This window comes from Pelobates fuscus, chromosome 5 (genome assembly GCF_036172605.1).
Source record: "Pelobates fuscus isolate aPelFus1 chromosome 5, aPelFus1.pri, whole genome shotgun sequence".
NCBI lineage: Eukaryota > Metazoa > Chordata > Amphibia > Anura > Pelobatidae > Pelobates > Pelobates fuscus.
Window position 1 is genome coordinate 366,840,770 of NC_086321.1, and position 20,361 is coordinate 366,861,130.

Here is a 20,361-nt window from a genome sequence, read left to right on the forward strand (position 1 = left end):
CAACTGCATGATTTAAATTAAATATATAATTCAGCAGTTTTGTATAGAAATTGTCACTGTCATCAAAAACATTCAAAATCTAAAATCTAAAAAAAAATCTAAAAAAATCTAAATAATTAAACATATTAAAGATAGTTAAGAGAAGGTCAATAAACACACAGGAATACATTTGGTCATGTTTTGCCTGTACCTAGAATTTTAACCACGTCTCACTTCCGCGCAAGAAATGTAATTTTTATTCTGATGAACTTCTGTAATAGACTGTGAATGCACAAACACAAACCATCTGCTAACAATTGGTATTGTTGTGTTTGCATTTTTATTTTTTTTTTCAATTAGAAAGGCTGGAGTCCTACAATAACATAAAGTGGAAATCAGTCCCTGTGTGACGTATAAACCTTTGTAATCCTAAAAAAGCCTTATCTGGATTTAAACACAGGCTCAATCACTTTGTCATTGCCTCCTTGAGAGCGGCGTATCGGACATTTGGAGTGTTTTTCACATTTACTTTATATAATCAACTTCTGCCGACATGGGGAACAGCAAAAGTGGAGCACTTTCTAAGGAGATTTTGGAGGAACTGCAATTAAACACAAAATATAAACAAGAGGAACTATGCACATGGTATCAATCGTTTCTAAAAGAATGTCCCACGGGGAGGATCTCGAAACAACAATTCGAAGGCATTTATTCAAAGTTTTTCCCAGACGCCGATCCAAAAGCATATGCCCAGCATGTTTTTAGAAGCTTTGATTCCAATAATGATGGCACCTTGGACTTTAAGGAATACATGATCGCTCTTCACATGACTTCGTCAGGGAAAGCAAACCAAAAACTGGAATGGGCATTTTGTTTATACGATGTTGATGGCAACGGGACAATCAGCAAACCAGAAGTACTTGAAATAATTACGGTAGGTATAAAAAATATTATTCGCCTCACTGCCACAGCCAGCAGACAGGTCCTAGTTAAAGGTTATAAATCATGGCATCTCATTTTTCTATTAAACATAATTTTCTTTTGAGAGTTTGGCAATTTTTACAGGTTTGATATAAGGAAGCTGTAACGTGAAAGTCAACAATTCCTGTAAAGGTTTAGATTGTTTGTAGGATGAAAAAAAAAGTGAAACGCGTGGTATTTTCTCAATGAAGGAAATTACAAAACTACAGATATATTGAGCTTTGAACTTATTTTCAATGTGTTGAGGCCAATACTTAAATGAAGTGTAAATATGATTGGTGTAAGTTAGGTGACGTTAATTATATTATATGTAACACTTGGGTAATTGGTTTCACATCTGAATTTGTGTTGCTAAGCAACAGGATGCATGCAGTAGCTAAGACAGAACCCAGACGCCGCAGGCATTAGAATCAGGAAGGGGGACAGAAATTCTGGCCAAGAGAGAGAACTGTCAGGTAACTGAGATTGGGGGCAGTTTACAGACCTGCCATGCAAGATAGACTGAGGAATACAAAGATGCAAGGCAAGCAAAGAATGGAGCCTAGCCAGCAAGAGATTGAGAGCTTGATGAATTGCCAGTCAGGAGATATGGGGTAGAACTTCCAAGAGAGATTGGAGGGGGTAGAAGTACCTGGCAATAAATATGGGGAGGTATAACTACCAAGCAAAATAGATAGGGGGATAGATCTGTCAGGCAAGTGAGACATTGGGTGTTTGTACTACCAGGCAAGAGAGACGAGGGGTGGGGGGGGGGGGGTAGAACTGCCAGGCAAGAGTGATGGGGGGGATAGAACTGCCAGGGAAGAGAGATGGGGGGAATGAACTGCCAGGGAAGAGAGATGGGGGGGATAGAACTGCCAGGCAACAGGAATGGGGGATAAAACTGCCAGTCAAGAGAGATGAGTGATATGACTGCCAGTCCAGAAGGTTAGGGCAAGAAACATAGTGGATAGAACTGCCAGGCAAGAGAAATGGGGGATAGAACTGCCAGGCAAGAGAGATGGGGGGATATAACAGCCAGGGAAGAGAGATGGGGGGCAGGGGGGGGGGTAGAACTGCCAGGAAAGAGAGATGTGGGGTGTAGGAACTGCCAGGCAAACGAGATAGGGGAATAGAACTGCCAGGAAAGAGAGACATGGGATGTAGGAACTATCAGGCAAGAGAGATGGTGGGGTAGAACTGCCAGGCAAGAGAGATGGGGGTAGAACTGCCAGGTAGGGGAGACATGGGATGTACGAACTGCCAGGCAAGAGAGATTGGGAGGTGGGACGGACAGAGCTGCCAGTTATATGAGAGGGGGAGGGACGGAACTGCCAGTTATACGAGATGTCATCGGGGAGACAGAACCACCAAGAACTAGAGATTGATGAGGATATCTAGAACATTGTATTATAAGCAGAGAGCATCTAGTATGAAACGTTCTAAAAGTTATACAATGTGGTAATTTACATATATTGATTAACCTCCTTAATTAGTTTTATTTTCCAGAATTGTTTCCTCCCTGAGACGCGCACACACACACACACACACACACAAACAATAACATACTCAAAATCTGTTAAATTCAAAAAGATACAGTAATATTTTATTAAATCTTTTTTTTGCCCAAACTCCCTTTTCAAATTAAGCTCAATTTGCTGAAGGTGGAGTTAATGATGGGGGAGGGGTGGGAAATATTGCACAATTCTAACTATATTTCTTTTCTTTTTTCCTTTTTTTAACCTTCATACATAATATATTGAAATTTCTCTGGAGTTCTGCATTTAATTAAATCATGGAATCAGCAATAAATTAGACAGGTTATATGAGACAGAAATACGATAAAGAGCAAATAGTGCATTAATTAAGTAGTAAGGTTTTATCACTTTACTCACTTTCCTGTTAGGTTTTTGCTTTATTGTTTGCCTAATTTAAGAATATGGAAAACTTGCATTTGATTTAAGGCAACATGTTAAGTACTACAATCCCCTGATATTCACAAATGGAAAATAAAATACTGCATCTTGCTTTAATATTCAACTTTTTCTGTCTGACAACACTTTTCCGTCTGGCACTTTTATTTTTTTAAAAGTTTTATTTATTTTTTGTTTCTTTTTGCTCCATAAAAAAATAAATACTATTTCATAATAGACAACATCAGTTCAAACAGAAATAAAACATCTATAAGCAAAGATGTAAAATAACTGACAACTTGCATTAGTGTTAATACATCTCATATATTATTATTCGTAGCATAAAAAATAAAAAAAACAATAAAAATGGGTATTCAAAAATAGTTATTCCTCTAGTTTCATACATTATTGTCAAACAAAGGACTAATATTTTAAGAAGCGGAAAAATGAAAGTGAATATATATATATATATTTTTTTGAGATGTTATAAGGAGTGCATTGATTTAATGTAGAGCTACTCAGGATAAGAGATATGTTTTCAGAACTTTGCAAATCTCTTTATGGCTCACATTTGCCGTCTCCTCCTAACCAGCTACAAAAGTTCTCTATTACCCACCTGCACTTCCCTGTTCTTGGAAAACAAAGGAAAAGGCGAAGGAAATATCCTTCCATGGAAGCAGCATTGCCAGAGCTCGGAGAACGTCCTCCACTAATGGTCATTGATTAATAAACCAATAATTAAAGTAGGTTGTGAGCTAACAGTGAATAAGACTGCACATACTGTCTCTCAGAGACCTACTAAGTTTAATCTTGCTCAGACCTTTCGATGAGTATACATGTATGGATGATTCATCCGTAGAGGAGAAATAAAAAGCTGAAAAAAAGGATAGGTTTGGCCATGCATTATACCACTCTATCGGCAACCTGTTCTGGTTGGCTCAGGAGGAGGGATCAAGGTGCATGCATTCATCTAAAACAAGCATCAGGTGTGTTAAATAAATATAGTGCAAATAAAGCACAGCGAATGCCCAAAAATATGGTTAAATTACAATTCAAGTTCCATTTATATTAATGTTAATAATTTTCTGTTTAAGTACATGAGCCGTATCAAAACAGATAGAACAATAATTAGTGCAAAGATGGCAAAAATGGTTCAGAACCAGCAACATTCTAATTTACTTTCGCCTAAATTCTCTAAAAAAAAAAAAAAAAAACAGAAAAAAAAACATGCATGTGACGAACTGATGATTGAGACTAAAATACATAGTTTCAGTAAGTGATTAAACAAATTTGTCATCGCGCCTCTATCCAGACACCATTACAAATCACCCCAACCGAGAGTCAGAATAGTAGCAAGTGTACCATTAAGCAGTTACCATTAGGATACTTAGTCTCATAAAGAATAAGTTCCCAAAACCAGTCGGAAATAGCTCTTGGAGATAGACTACACATATCACACATATCACATCATACATTGAAAAACCTCAGGTTGAACAACAAATCCTGACAAATTTTTCAGGTACAATGAGGCTTATGGTTAAAGAGCAATACCGTAGCTAAGTTCAAAGAGTAGAGCAATCGCCATGGAAACCAATAGAATGTTTCAGAGCCTTGGTCCCAGATTTACTCTTTGCACAGAACCCTCAACTGATAACACAGCAGGAATGTTGTTATTTGAGATTTTTTTGGTTCGCCTTTTGCTGTATGCTGCGTTGTCCATTTATCATTCAAATTATTCAACTGCCTGTGCACGGATTTTATTAAGAAATGACCGCTTCAATGGGTGCCAGGTGAAGAGAGGTCATTGCTGTATTTAAGGACTGCTGAGGCCCTGGCCGTATTTCATCAGAGGTCTGGTTATGTTTGTGATATATCACTACTGTTTTTCAGGCAATATTCAAAATGATAAATATAGAAGACCAGAAGCATTTGCCAGAGGATGAAAGCACTCCAGAGAAGAGGACAAATAAAATATGGGACTTCTTCGGAAAAAAGGACCACGGTAAATTAAATATGGCATATTTATTATTTACGATTAGCACTGCTTAATGATGTTCAGATATGTTAAAGGGAACATGTCCTAAATCTAGTTTTAGCTGATAATCCCCAACGCAGCAGAGTATTTATACTGTTAATACAGTAATAACCAAAGTCAGTCACTAAGCCAACCCTAAAAACTATGGACTTTCCTGTCACAAAACCAATGAGAGGAGATACTGGGACCAGCACCGTTAGAGATTAAAGTGGCTACATTTTAGTGTTCTACAAGCTATTAAAATATACGTGTAGCCAGCTCAAAAGAACACTATAGCGTTAGGAATGAAAACATTTATTCGTAAAACTGTAGTGTTACCCCTATCCATTTGATTTGCTCACCTTTACTGGTGGTCCCGCCACTTCCAATCCAGCTGAGATCATCAATCTTGATGATCTCGGCCAATGAAATGCTTCCCTACAGGGAAGCATTGTAAGACTAGAGTCAATCACCATCTCCAACCTCCCCCGCCCTTTATTCCTAAGAACTAGCCAAAAGAATATACGACAAAATCTCCCGATTAAATAATTCACCTTCTATTTGAACTAGGAATCCAAGAGAACCTGCCAATTTACCAAGGGAAGTCTGTCTTTTTACCCTGAGAATTAGATGACTCGATTAAAAACAACCTTCAATCTGTTTATAAAATGCAGAATTTGTTGTTTCTAACAGATAAGCTCACTGAAGGGGAATTCATTCAAGGAATTATGAATAATAAAGAAATCCTCCGCTTGATTCAGTTTGAACCCCAGAAAGTGAAGGAGCGACTAAAAGAGAAGAAGCACTAAGGGTGTCCATAGCCCACCAATCTCTTAAGACTTTGATACCTTCATCAATCAGATCTTTGAAGATTCCAGCAATATGTGAACTGATCGGAAACACGTGTTGCCCTTAACACATTCACTCAACACATTAACACTTGTGTTATGTACTGTTGTGCTCTCTTATTGTATAATTAGGCTAATAATCCCTAGATTATAGCTGAAGCCTTCTTAGGCACTCAAGGGCATATGCTATAATCTGACGAACCAGGCCTCCAAAATAATTTTGATGTGTCCCTGGCTGGGTAAATGGAGCTACTGGCTCAAAGGTTAAAAGCATACTGCACTGTTTAGGACGTTTCCATTTAATTTTGTTTATAGCTACATAGTGATTTATTTCGGAGGAAAAAATAAATACGTCCAAGGCCATCGGGATCATCCTTTCAGAACTCGTTCGTGCTGCTTTTGATCCAAAAGAAGGCAAAAAAAATAAAATAAAAACAACAATAATAAAACAATAAAATCCCACAATGAAGATATTTTCAAGCATGCCCCAACTCTGGAAATAAAATCAGATTTCTCCTGGGATTAAAATTTTTTTTTTATTAATATTTATATAATAATAACCATTTTGTGCTTTGCTACAAAAGAACATGACCATTGGGTTTGACAGCACAACCTCTCTAGATAGTGAATTCCATATATTTAGCGTTCGCATTGTGAATAATCATTTTTGCTTTAGTCGGTGAGATCTCCTTCCATAGGGTTCCATAGGGTTTCCAAGAATGTTATTTACCAAAATCGTATATTGTTACAAACACCCCAGGGAACTATATATTTTCAGGCTAAAGTGGCCACAGAGGAAACAATTTTCAAGGAATCTATCTTTTCAGCTCAGTTTTCTTGGCCTTAAAATTCTTAAAATTACCAAATCCCTGGTGAACATCTCACGTTTTGCATTCCTTGTACAATCCTGTTGATTATTGGTCTCCACAAACCTGCTTATATTGGCTATGTGCATATTTGCATAATGTTACCACATGCCAACTGTGACGTCTAATTCTAGTGTAAATAAATGCAGATTTTCTAGCCATTCATAAATGGATATATTTAATTTCGTTTGCATTCCGCCAGCCGTCAGGTATTTTTTCGAATATAAATCACGTGGCTATACCAATCCTTGAGTTAAATATTACACCAGTATTAAAAATTGAGTTTTCGTGCGAGGTGCTGAAGCCTAAAAAAGAGCCACATACACTAAACAAAAAGTAATTTCTACAGATATGTACAAAAAAAGTTAGAAAAACATATTGCAGTTTATTATTTAAAGGGACGCTATAAACAACATTGAGATGACGTTGTCTCTATGCAGTGCCCCTAGTTTTTATAACCCCAATGTAAAACATTGACATTTTAGCAAAACAGCTTTGCTTATATTGCGGGGCTAAACATACCCCTAGTGGCTGTTAAAATGACAGACACTGGATGGTACTTCTGTAGGGAGAACAAAGTCAGACTCTGAAGAGCATGGAGCTTGCTGCCATTTAATTCTCGGCCACAATGCTGCTTCTCTACGACAAACATATGACTTGAGAGGAAGTCGAAAAGGAGAGAGAAAACAAAACGGGAGGCAGGGTGGCAGCTGTGCAGATTGAGTCACAGTGCAGTTCATAATCCTGCCTACAGGTGATATAAGGCACCCGGCAGGGCCAGGTAAAAAGACAAACGATCATAAAACCATTTGCCCCATTACTGGGAAATGGCGCCAGGATACTCCTACCATCCTGATCACAGCAGAGGCCAGTAGTGCATATGATGTTTGGAGTAACCCTTTAAAGGAAACCAAACGTGTTCTTGGAGTACTACATGTCTCCTTTGTTAAAATTCTTTGGTATTTGGTAAAATCAAACTTAGAAGGACTTTCACCCATCTAGCTCTCTTCTGGACGGGCCGCCAGTGGAAGAAATATGACCGAAAGACTTGTGTTAAAAATGGCAGGACAAATCTCAGGAGTCTCCAAGTGTGTGTAATTAAATTTCACTTTGGGGTTGACTCACCTTACCTAATGATGGAGGTTTAAAATTTATTTTTTAAAAGTGCCGCCAAATTCTAGACCAAAGCAGTTGACCCTGAAAAATAGGGGAGTTTGAGAATATATCCAGTTTTGCCAACAAACTCTATCATGTCTGAGCTTTTGTGTGGCTACAAACACGGCATTCTGAAAATATTTAGCAGCAGAATATTGTAGCCCTGTTGCTACTGCTGTACTTGCTCATTTTAGATCTACAAACTAAAGATCGCCATTCAAAAACGACAGGCAAGAGGGATATAAACAGTAATAGTCATAACTGATAATGTTCTAAATGACTTAAAGCAGATTATTTTTAACACCTTTTCTCTTTAATAGCCAAAATAAAATATATACCCGATGTAGCAATACAATTCTAACAAATGGGTCTAATACTAAATCTTAACACAAATTGACAGACGCTAGAAAATTAGGGACCCATTGTATATAGCCGTTTCCACCACGAATCTGTCTATTGATATTGAGAATCTGCCGATAAACCGGAAATGAGGTTCCTTCAAACCTATGTTATAATTACTTTATTCTTTTCTTGGGGGCCAATAATAATGTAACGTGTATTATCACGTGAATTCTTGGTATTGATAGGGCAATAAATCTTGAATTAAGTTCATTAAATGTTCTCTAGTACTGTCCTGTGCATTGTTGGCCTGTTAATTCCAATGTATTATCTGTGTAAATACAAGATAAAAAACAAAACAAAAAGCAAAAGTCAGAGAAAGACAGACAATCTATGTAGTCAGATAATTCTCCTGTATATCAGCATCCCGAGAGCCACCACTTTATTATAACCATCAGATCAGCAAACAACAATCCCTATATCAATGTGATATCCTGTCAAAGAGGCTGAACGCTTGGCTAACTGACGAAAATAAGAAGCTACCACCCTACCTCCTAAATAACAAGTGATCCTAATGCAGGCTTCCCCAAACTCCGGCCCTCCAGATGTTGCTGAACTACAACTCCCATGATTTTCAGCTTATCTATTTCATTAATAGAATCATGGGAGTTGTAGTTCAGCAACATATGGCAAGGCTGGAGTTTGGGGAAGCCTGTCCTAACGATTACATTAGCTAGTGGGGACATTGCGTTTGCTTGAGTTTGTAAGCTAAAGAGCTGAGGTGGCAATAGAGCAGCGTCAGATTCAGCTTTTTTGGTTCCTTGTCAATTCCTGGTTTAATAAATAAGCGGTTGACAAAGCCTTTAAACGCGACTACCTGTACATAACCGGTGTTCATGCCTCTTTAATGACAGCACGTGTATGATTTGCAAGTGGAATTCCTGGGATAATGACAACTAAAATTCGACAAACCATGTTCATGGTTATACTATCTGCAATAATAATAACAATAATAATTAACAAAAAAAAAAAGAACTAGTCTGCACGTTTCCTATGACACTTAGCCAACTGGAAAAACCTTGATATTCTGCCAGAAAAACTACCTGTTTGATATTTTTGCTACAGAATACACCTAGAGATCAGTTGCACAAATTTGGAAAAATTGGGAATTAAATTTGTGAGCACTAGGGGGCGATGATAAAAAGCAGTTTTCATTGAATAAAATTAATCAAGATCCTATTTTTTTTTTAATGGTTTTCTGTCATCTGGCTTTAATTATGAAGGTTATAGAAGAGGATTATTATTATTATGGTACTGACATAGCGCCATCAAATTCCGCATCAGTGATCTATTAATCCATATCTGTCTTCCCTAATTATTGACCAAGACACATTATAATAGACTGTAAGCTCGTTTGAGCAGGGTCCTCTCCAACCTATCGTTCCTGTACGTTTTCTTGTAATTGTCCAATTTATAGTTAAATCCCTCCCTCCCTCTCATAATATTGTAAAGCGCTACGGAATCTGTTGGGGCTATATAAATGGCGATAATAATAATAATAATAATAATGATGATAGATTATTCATTTTCCTTTTTTTGAGAAATACAAAAATATTCCAAACTAGTTTTATCACTGAGCAAACACATGGCAGTAGGGCGCTCTCAGCCCCATGGATATGTAGAGATATCACCAATATATTATCAAGAGGTTGTTGGTAAGGAGGGCACTTGGCAGGGAGGCAGTAAATTACATTTTATTGGGAATCAGACTTACCTGTAATAACTGCAGGTAAGTGTATGATGTGCTCCCAGTCAGGGTGTGGTAATAATAATAATAATAATATAATGACACTGGTAACATTCACTAGGTATAATAATAATAATAATATAATTACACTGGTAATATTCACTAGGTATAATAATAATAATAATAATATAATATAATGACACTGTAACATTCACTAGGTATAATAATAATAATATAATGACACTGGTAATATTCACTAGGTATAATAATAATAATAATAATATAATGACACTGTAACATTCACTAGGTATAATAATAATAATAATAATAATAATATAATGACACTGGTAACATTCACTAGGTATAATAATAATAATATAATGACACTGGTAACATTCACTAGGTATAATAATAATAATATAATGACACTGGTAACATTCACTAGGTATAATAATAATAATATAATGACACTGGTAATATTCACTAGGTATAATAATAATAATAATAATATAATATAATGACACTGGTAATATTCACTAGGTATAATAATAATAATAATATAATATAATGACACTGGTAATATTCACTAGGTATAATAATAATAATAATATAATGACACTGGTAACATTCACTAGGTATAATAATAATAATATAATGACACTGGTAATATTCACTTGGTATAATAATAATATAATGACACTGGTAACATTCACTAGGTATAATAATAATAATAATAATATAATGACACTGGTAATATTCACTAGGTATAATAATAATAATAATAATAATATAATATAATGACACTGGTAATATTCACTAGGTATAATAATAATAATAATATAATATAATGACATTGGTAATATTCACTAGGTATAATAATAATAATAATATAATGACACTGGTAACATTCACTAGGTATAATAATAATAATATAATGACACTGGTAATATTCACTTGGTATAATAATAATATAATGACACTGGTAACATTCACTAGGTATAATAATAATAATAATAATATAATGACACTGGTAATATTCACTAGGTATAATAATAATAATAATATAATATAATGACACTGGTAACATTCACTAGGTATAATAATAATAATAATAATAATAATATAATGACACTGGTAATATTCACTAGGTATAATAATAATAATAATAATATAATGACACTGGTAACATTCACTAGGTATAATAATAATAAAATAACACTGGTAATATTCACTAGGTATAATAATAATAATATAATATAGTGACACTGGTAACATTCACTAGGTATTATAATAATAATAATAATATAATGACACTGGTAATATTCACTAGGTATTATAATAATAATAATAATATAATGACACTGTAACATTCACTAGGTATAATAATAATAATATAATGACACTGGTAATATTCACTAGGTATAATAATAATAATAATAATAATAATAATAATAATAATAATATAATGACACTGTAACATTCACTAGGTATAATAATAATAATATAATGACACTGGTAATATTCACTAGGTATAATAATAATAATAATATAATGACACTGGTAATATTCACTTGGTATAATAATAATGTAATGACACTGGTAATATTCACTAGGTATAATAATAATAATAATAATATAATGACACTGGTAACATTCACTAGGTATAATAATAATAATATAATGACACTGGTAATATTCACTAGGTATAATAATAATAATAATAATAATAATAATAATATAATGACACTGGTAACATTCACTAGGTATAATAATAATAAAATAACACTGGTAATATTCACTAGGTATAATAATAATATAATGACACTGGTAACATTCACTAGGTATAATAATAATATAATGACACTGGTAATATTCACTAGGTATTATAATAATAATAATAATAAAATAACACTGGTAACATTCACTAGGTATAATAATAAAAATATAATGACACTGGTAATATTCACTAGGTATAATAATAATAATAATAATATAATGACACTGGTAACATTCACTAGGTATAATAATAATAATAATAATACTATAATGACATTGGTAATATTCAATAGGCATAATAATAATAATAATAATACTATAATGACACTGGTAATATTCGCTAGGTATAATAATAATAATATAATGACACTTGTAACATTCACTAGGTATAATAATAATAATATAATGACACTGGTAACAATCACTAGGCATAATAATAATAGTAATATAATGACACTGGTAACATTCACTAGGTATAATAATAATAATAATAATATAATGACACTGGTAATATTCACTAGGTATAATAATAATAATAATAATAATAATAATAATAATATAATGACACTGGTAACATTCACAAGGTATTATAATAATAATAATATATTGACACTGGTAACATTCACTAGGTATAATAATAATAATAATATAATGACACTGGTGGTATTCACTAGGTATAATAATAATAATAATATAATGACACTGGTAACATTCACTAGGTATAATAATAATAATAATAATAATAATATAATGACACTGGTGGTATTCGCTAGGTATAATAATAATAATAATAATAATAATAATATAATGACACTGGTGGTATTCACTAGGCATAATAATAATAATATAATGACACTGGTGGTATTCACTAGGTATAATAATAATAATAATAATATAATGACACTGGTGGTATTCACTAGGTATAATAATAATAATAATAATAATATAATGACACTGGTGGTATTCACTAGGTATAATAATAATAATAATAATAATAATAATATAATGACACTGGTGGTATTCACTAGGTATAATAATAATAATAATAATATAATGACACTGGTGGTATTCACTAGGTATAATAATAATAATAATAATAATATAATGACACTGGTAACATTCACTAGGTATAATAATAATAATAATAATAATAATATAATGACACTGGTGGTATTCACTAGGTATAATAATAATAATAATAATATAATGACACTGGTAATATTCACTAGGTATAATAATAATAATAATATAATGACACTGGTAATATTCACTAGGTATAATAATAATAATATAATGACGCTGGTGGTATTCACTAGGTATAATAATAATAATAATAATAATAATAATATAATGACACTGGTAACATTCACTAGGTATAATAATAATAATAATAATAATAATATAATGACACTGGTAACATTCACTAGGTATAATAATAATAAAATAACACTGGTAATATTCACTAGGTATAATAATAATAATATAATGACACTGGTAACATTCACTAGGTATAATAATAATAATAATATAATGACACTGGTAACATTCACTAGGTATAATAATAATAATAATATAATGACACTGGTACTATTCATTAGGTATAATAATATATTGACACTGGTGGTATTCACTAGGTATAATAATAAATCTGATGTCTCCCTCAGTGATGATGTTGGGTGTAGTTGCTGTGATGTTATATTCACGGTGAGCTTTCAGATCCCCCCCCCCGGCACAGTGTGAGTGTGCACTCAGGTAGTGGCAGCTTGGGTCGGACTCCTCACGCAGGGAGTGAGTGCGAGTGAGGGAGGAGTTGCGCGGGGTGAGGAGCCGGGCGGTGAGTGACGTCAGGCGCTGTGATTGGTTCAGATGAGCGCGTGCGCGGGGTGAGGAGCCGGGCGGTGAGTGACGTCAGGTGCTGTGATTGGTTCAGATGAGCGCGTGCGCGGGGTGAGGAGCCGGGCGATGAGGGACGTCAGGTGCTGTGATTGGTTCAGATGAGCGCGTGCGCGGGGTGAGGAGCCGGGCGATGAGGGACGTCAGGTGCTGTGATTGGTTCAGATGAAAGCACGCCGGAAGTCACCCTAGGAGTGGAGAGATGGAGCGGTAATAAATAGGGGAGTCTTCCCTTCCTAATATGTTTGTATTCAGGGCACTGAGTGCCAGTGGTTTTGACTCTAGAGGATGGAAGTGTGACATTAAGTAAATGTGAGTGTGCTGAGTCTGGCAGTGACTGAGTGTGTGTGCAGAGCCTGTCAGTGACTGAGTGTGAGTGTGCAGAGCCTGTCAGTGACTGAGTGTGAGTGTGCTGAGCCTGGCAGTGACTGAGTGTGTGTGCAGAGCCTGTCAGTGACTGAGTGTGAGTGTGCTGAGCCTGTCAGTGACTGAGTGTGAGTGTGCTGAGCCTGGCAGTGACTGAGTGTGAGTGTGCAGAGCCTGGCAGTGACTGTGTGTGAGTGTGCTGAGCCTGGCAGTGACTGAGTGTGAGTGTGCTGAGCCTGTCAGTGACTGAGTGTGAGTGTGCAGAGCCTGTCAGTGACTGAGTGTGAGTGTGCTGAGCCTGTCAGTGACTGAGTGTGAGTGTGCTGAGCCTGGCAGTGACTGAGTGTGAGTGTGCAGAGCCTGGCAGTGACTGAGTGTGAGTGTGCTGAGCCTGGCAGTGACTGAGTGTGATGAGCCTGGCAGTGGCTGAGTGTGCTGAGCCTGGCAGTGGCTGAGTGTGCTGAGCCTGGCAGTGGCTGAGTGTGAGTGTGCTGAGCCTGGCAGTGACTGAGTGTGCTGAGCCTGGCAGTGACTGAGTGTGCTGAGCCTGGCAGTGACTGAGTGTGCTGAGCCTGGCAGTGGCTGAGTGTGCTGAGCCTGGCAGTGACTGAGTGTGTTGAGCCTGGTAGTGACTGAGTGTGCTGAGCCTGGTAGTGGCTGAGTGTGCTGAGCCTGGTAGTGGCTGAGTGTGCTGAGCCTGGTAGTGGCTGAGTGTGCTGAGCCTGTCAGTGACTGAGTGCGAGTGTGCTGAGCCTGTCAGTGACTGAGTGCGAGTGTTCTGAGCCTGGCAGTGACTGAGTGCGAGTGTGCTGAGCCTGGCAGTGGCTGAGTGTGCTGAGCCTGGCAGTGGCTGAGTGTGCTGAGCCTGGCAGCGGCTGAGTGTGCTGAGACTGGCAGCGGCTGAGTGTGCTGAGACTGGCAGCGGCTGAGTGTGCTGAGCCTGGCAGCGGCTGAGTGTGCTGAGCCTGGCAGCGGCTGAGTGTGCTGAGCCTGGCAGCGGCTGAGTGTGCTGAGCCTGTCAGTGACTGAGTGTGCCGAGCCTGTCAGTGACTGAGTGTGCAGAACCTGTCAGTGACTGAGTGTGCAGAACCTGTCAGTGACTGAGTGTGCAGAACCTGTCAGCGACTGAGTGTGCAGAACCTGTCAGCGACTGAGTGTGCAGAACCTGTCAGCGACTGAGTGTGCAGAGCCTGTCAGTGACTGAGTGTGAGTGTGCCGAGCCTGGCGGTGGCTGAGTGTGCCGAGCCTGGCAGTGGCTGAGTGTGCCGAGCCTGGCAGTGGCTGAGTGTGCCGAGCCTGGCAGTGGCTGAGTGTGCCGAGCCTGGCAGTGGCTGAGTGTGCCGAGCCTGGCAGTGGCTGAGTGTGAGTGTGCTGAGCCTGGCAGTGGCTGAGTTTGAGTGTGCTGAGCCTGGCAGTAGCTGAGTGTGAGTGTGCTGAGCCTGGCAGTAGCTGAGTGTGAGTGTGCTGAGTCTGGCAGTGGCTGAGTGTGCCGAGCCTGGCAGTGGCTGAGTGTGCCGAGCCTGGCAGTGGCTGAGTGTGCCGAGCCTGGCAGTGGCTGAGTGTGCCGAGCCTGGCAGTGGCTGAGTGTGCCGAGCCTGGCAGTGGCTGAGTGTGCCGAGCCTGGCAGTGGCTGAGTGTGCCGAACCTGGCAGTGGCTGAGTGTGCCGAACCTGGCAGTGGCTGAGTGTGCCGAACCTGGCAGTGGCTGTGTGTGCCGAACCTGGCAGTGGCTGAGTGCGCCGAGCCTGGCAGTGAAGTGTGAGTGTGCTGAGTGCATGTCTGCTGAGCCTAGCAGAGGCTGAGTGTGCCGAGCCTGGCAGTGGCTGAGTGTGCCGAACCTGGCAGTGGCTGAGTGTGCCGAACCTGGCAGTGGCTGAGTGTGCCGAACCTGGCAGTGGCTGAGTGTGCCGAACCTGGCAGTGGCTGAGTGTGCCGAACCTGGCAGTGGCTGAGTGCGCCGAGCCTGGCAGTGAAGTGTGAGTGTGCTGAGTGCATGTCTGCTGAGCCTAGCAGAGGCTGAGTGTGCTAAGCCTGGCAGTGGCTGAGTGTGATTGTGCTGAGCCTGGCAGTGAAGTGTGAGTGTGCTGAGTGCATGTCTGCTGAACGTAGCAGAGGCTGAGTGTGCCGAGTCTGGCAGTGGCTGAGTGTGCCAAGTCTGGCAGTGGCTGAGTGTGCCGAGCCTGGCAGTGTGAGTAACATGGTTGGTTAAAAACTGTGTATTTTGCCCTTTTTGCAGTGTTTTTTAATTACCACAATTCACAACTTGCTTTACTATTCCTGAGTTCTCCGACTGTGCAGAATTTACCTTAACTGATCACTCCACACACTAAAAAGACTACATCTTAATGGAAGTGGTTTTGGTGAAAATATGTTGTTCATTGAGAGGAGTCTGGCCTGGTGCTGGATTACAGGTAAGATTTTATTTATTAATTTGGGCGGGGGTCCACGAGGTCCCCTAAATCTAAACTAAAAAAGCTACTACTAAAATATTTCTTTTTAACATTGGTTTTTCTTAGGCTAGCTGAGGTGTCAGGGTAATGAGTTTACAAACATCTGGAGTGTCAGGGTTAGCCGTTACCATAACTTCCAAGTGCCCCTATTTATGAGGCACAGTCCCTATTTTGGGATCCCTCTGTCCCTCTTTTTTTATCCTAATGCCTCTCTTTCCTAGGAGCTCAGTATTGTTGGTGTATCTGAGTCTAAAACCGCTCCACAGCAATAATACTCCCAGTAATGTGTCTTTAAACTACAATAAATATGTTTAAAATCATTCTGCATGTACATACATTATTCTTCTAAATTACATTTTATTTGTATAAATTATTAGTAAGATACGTAAAATATCTCACAACAGCTCCGCCCCTGCCCCCTGTCGTGTTTTGGCAGTCCGTGCTCCGCATCTTACTGTTTATTGTTGACCTGATTCCTGATCTTCCAGAAGAGCGATCAGTTATGTTCATCCTGTTTGGCGATCGCTCAGGACAATTGGCCTCTTTCCGTCATGCAGTGCCTCCTCTATTAGTCAAGAGTTACTACCTTGTCATCACCCAGAATGCCCACGGGAGGACTTCCTTCGGAATCAGTGGCAAACATTAACTTTGAATTGACAGGGCTTATTTACTAAAGGGAATTTAAAAACTCAGGCCAGAGTAGCCAAACCAAAAGCATAGCTGGCATCGAGATTTATTTTTCCATTTTGTCTGTTTAAAACCTTAAATTTTAAATGCACTTTGAGTTGACTTTGATTTCTCTCTCTAGTAAATAACTATGTTTAAAGTGACAATACAACATTACTTTTGATATTTTGCACAAATATTTTCCTTGCCTACTAATAATACCCTCAACCCTTGTAACATAGTGCCATCTCAAAGGGTGAAGTACAGGCTGGGTAGTTTAGAAAGTTCTGTCTTTTAACCACATTCATCTCATTGAAGTGGTCTGGTTGCTTTGTCCCTGTCCCCTTAACCCTGCACTTGTAAAACATTGTAATCTTGGAGAACCTGCAATGTTTATATTGCAGTGCTAAGACTGCCCCTAGTTGTTGTTCTCCAGAACTTTCACGTAGTTAGACTCTGTGAAACGACACAGAGTGTGAGGACATCCAGTGACTTAACCCCCCGACTCTCCCCCCTTAGGAAAGCAGTGATTTAATGCTTTCCTACGTGGAAGGCCTAATGTGCGCGCAGAATTGTCAGATGTGTTTTTACTTAAATGGATCTTATAGTGCAAGAAAAACAAACCCGTTTTCCTGGCACTATAGGTCCCTACAGTGAACTCGCTCCCACAGGGCTGAAGGGTTTAAAACCCCTTCAGCCAGTTATCTGAATCCAGTGCCGATGTCCCTTGGCGCTGGGACTTGCTCCACCCACGCTCCTCTTCTTTTTTTTTTTTTTTTGCTAATTTATTTATTTATTTATTTTAATTCTTTATTTTTGAAGCGCAGTGTTACAAATGTAGGCAGGCCATGATAAGACATGAACATGAACAACGTTCCTGCATGAAAATCTGCACTTATTTTTCGTAAACAGGATGGTAGACAAGGTATATACAATCAAGCTGGGTATACATGAGTATTCAACTTTGAGTACATAAGCTTAGTATGTTAAGTTAATCTTCTACGTCTGGGACATATGAATAAGGGAACAAGCTGCAAGGGCTATGTTATAGTGACACATGTATAATGTGAGACAAGGAAGTTAGCCATGACACTGATTGGCTGCAGAACACTATCGCCTTATCTTCTGGGTAAATATGTTCTGACATTGCGCCAAGGCGTATTACTCCGTGCTATAGGGAAATTACAAGTTTACAGGATAGAAAACATGTGGTTGCACAGCTTTTAAATGGTAAAGACAGGTAAAGCTCCTTGCGGTGGTTTATTAGCAGTGTGATAGTGTACAGGTGATTGAGTTTGCCTCAGTGACTAATAGCGTCAACCTATAATAGGTAAGCTGAGGTAAGCGTTTGAAGGCCACGGCCTCTAAGTCCAGCTCCTTAGTATACAGGCTTAGGGTGTGCTAGTGTCATGCTGAGGTGGGCCTGGCGACCCTGTTGCCATTTCATCCTCCAGGCATAAGCTATATGGTGACGTAGTCTTAGGGGTGCTGTATATGCCTGTTCCAAGTTTGGTGAGGTGAGGTTGGGTCTGGGTGCCTGGTTTCGGTTCCCCGGATTAACGGCTAGAGGCATTATAAGGTCACTATATATTAAGGCTCCTTAACCCCGGAGTCTTGGGGTGGAGGGGGGGAGGGGATTGTAGATTGTGTCAGGTTAGAGGACCTGTATGGTCGGGGCATAATGCGGTTCGTGTGTTCGTATGATAGGTGTGAGTCGTCCGCCGACTAGGGCAGAAAAGCATGAGTGGCAAACATATTATATACAAGTTTATACACACCCGGTAGAGGACATTGCACTTGACAGTGTAATATAAACATCAATAAGTCCAATCAAAAATAGAAACATCAATAAGTCCAAACAAGAAAGGGAACCAGCCGGCTCATCCATTAGTTACATAGTTAGATAGCTGAAAAGAGACTTGCGTCCATCAAGTTCAGCCTTCCTCACACCTGTTTTTTGCTGTTGATCCAAAAGAAAAAAAACCAAAAAAAAAAACCCCCAGTTTGAAGCACAATTTTGCAACAAGCTAGGACAAAAAATTTCTTCTTGACCCCAGAATGGCAGTCAGATTTATCCTTGAATCAAGCAGTTATTACCCTACATTGAAAGATTATATCCTTGAATATTCTGTCTTTGCAAGTATGCATCTAGTAGCTGTTTGAACATCTGTATGGACTCTGATAAAACCACTTTTTCAGGCAGTTCCTTTTGACGAAGGACTTTTCCCCTATTAAGTACCAGTCGGGTGCATGGTGCTGCTTCCTGCTGGGGCCACTGGCTCCGAAGGGAAGGGGTGAACGGTGTTATGTTGTAGACATCCCATCGGTGTGTCGTATTCCTCTTGGCGCCTGCTACTGGGCGAATGCCTAGAGCTTGGAGAAATTGGGGTGCGTCCTCTGGCGTTGTCAGTTTGTGGTTTTGTCCGCCTTGTGTGGCAATTAGCGTGTGGGGGTAGCCCCATTTATATGGAATGTCCGCTGCCCTCAGTTGCGTTGTGGTTTCTTTCAGCGTTGCCCGCCACTGCAGCGTCTGACCGCTCAGGTCCTGGTAGAATTGTAGGGTAATGTCTTCGAAAACATACGGGGTCTGGCCCCTGACAGCACGGAGGAATCCGTCTTTTTCTGAGCGGGATTTGAAGCCCATTATGACATCCCTTGCGGAGGCTGGGGCGTTGTTTGGGCTCCCTGGTATACGGAATAGGCTATCTAGGGTCAGTCCTTTGGCCTGTTTGGGTGGTAGGGCGGCTTGTAACAGTCTCTTTATGAGGGATGGTAGTTCGTCTGCCGTCACAGTGTCTGGAATCCCCCTCACCTTAACATTTCTCTGTTGCGCCATATCTTCTAGTTGCCCTACTTGGGCGTTTAGCTGGGAGCATGTGGTTGTGAGCTCGAGCATTTGTTTTGTCGTGGCGTCTTGTCGGACTCTCCGGTCCTGGACTGCGTCTTCTGTGGCTCTCATGCGGCCTGTGAGTGTGCTCAGCTCCGTCTTGAGGCCTGCCAGTTCTGCCGTGAAGAATGCCTTAAGGTCAGTCACCATGCCTGTTAAGTCGGCCTTAGTGGCTAGTGGTGGTTCTGACTGCTTTGGTGGAGCTGTTTGGTGCTTCCTTTGGGGTGTCTGGGTCGGCATATCGCTCAGGTATTCATCCTCGGAGGCAGAGAGTGACTCCATCCCCATGGTGTGGAGGACGTCCGCCATTTTGGGCCTGCAGGCCTGGGACAAAAGTTGTCCGATGTCTCGGGTATGTCCCGCGGGTGACCCTCGGGGTTTCCGTGAGTGTTTCCCCATATTGTGCTGGGTCTTTTGCAGCCTTTCCCCGACTTGTGGAGGTATATTTTGTGGGTTCCGTGGCTATTTGGCCTCTGTAATGTCGGAGCTTGGGTTTCATGCG

At 39.4% G+C, this 20,361-nt stretch overlaps 1 protein-coding gene across 1 annotated transcript; it reads left to right on the forward strand.

The window, feature by feature from the left end:
* The first annotated feature begins 464 nt into the window (after positions 1-464).
* Positions 465-7,730, forward strand: RCVRN (recoverin). Its single transcript, XM_063456082.1, has 3 exons — positions 465-913; positions 4,743-4,854; positions 5,560-7,730. Exons 1-3 carry the CDS (start codon positions 533-535, stop codon positions 5,673-5,675), a joined length of 609 nt encoding a protein of 202 aa, XP_063312152.1. The 5' UTR covers positions 465-532; the 3' UTR covers positions 5,676-7,730.
* The last annotated feature ends 12,631 nt before the right edge of the window (positions 7,731-20,361 follow it).

Excerpts from the sequence above, each read along its gene's own strand:
- RCVRN (XM_063456082.1), top strand. The coding sequence starts at position 533 with ATGGGGAACAGCAAAAGTGGAGCACTTTCTAAGGAGATTTTGGAGGAA. Across the intron at positions 914-4,742 it reads AAGTACTTGAAATAATTACG|GCAATATTCAAAATGATAAA; the intron begins GTAGGTATAAAA and ends ACTGTTTTTCAG. Across the intron at positions 4,855-5,559 it reads CTTCGGAAAAAAGGACCACG|ATAAGCTCACTGAAGGGGAA; the intron begins GTAAATTAAATA and ends TGTTTCTAACAG.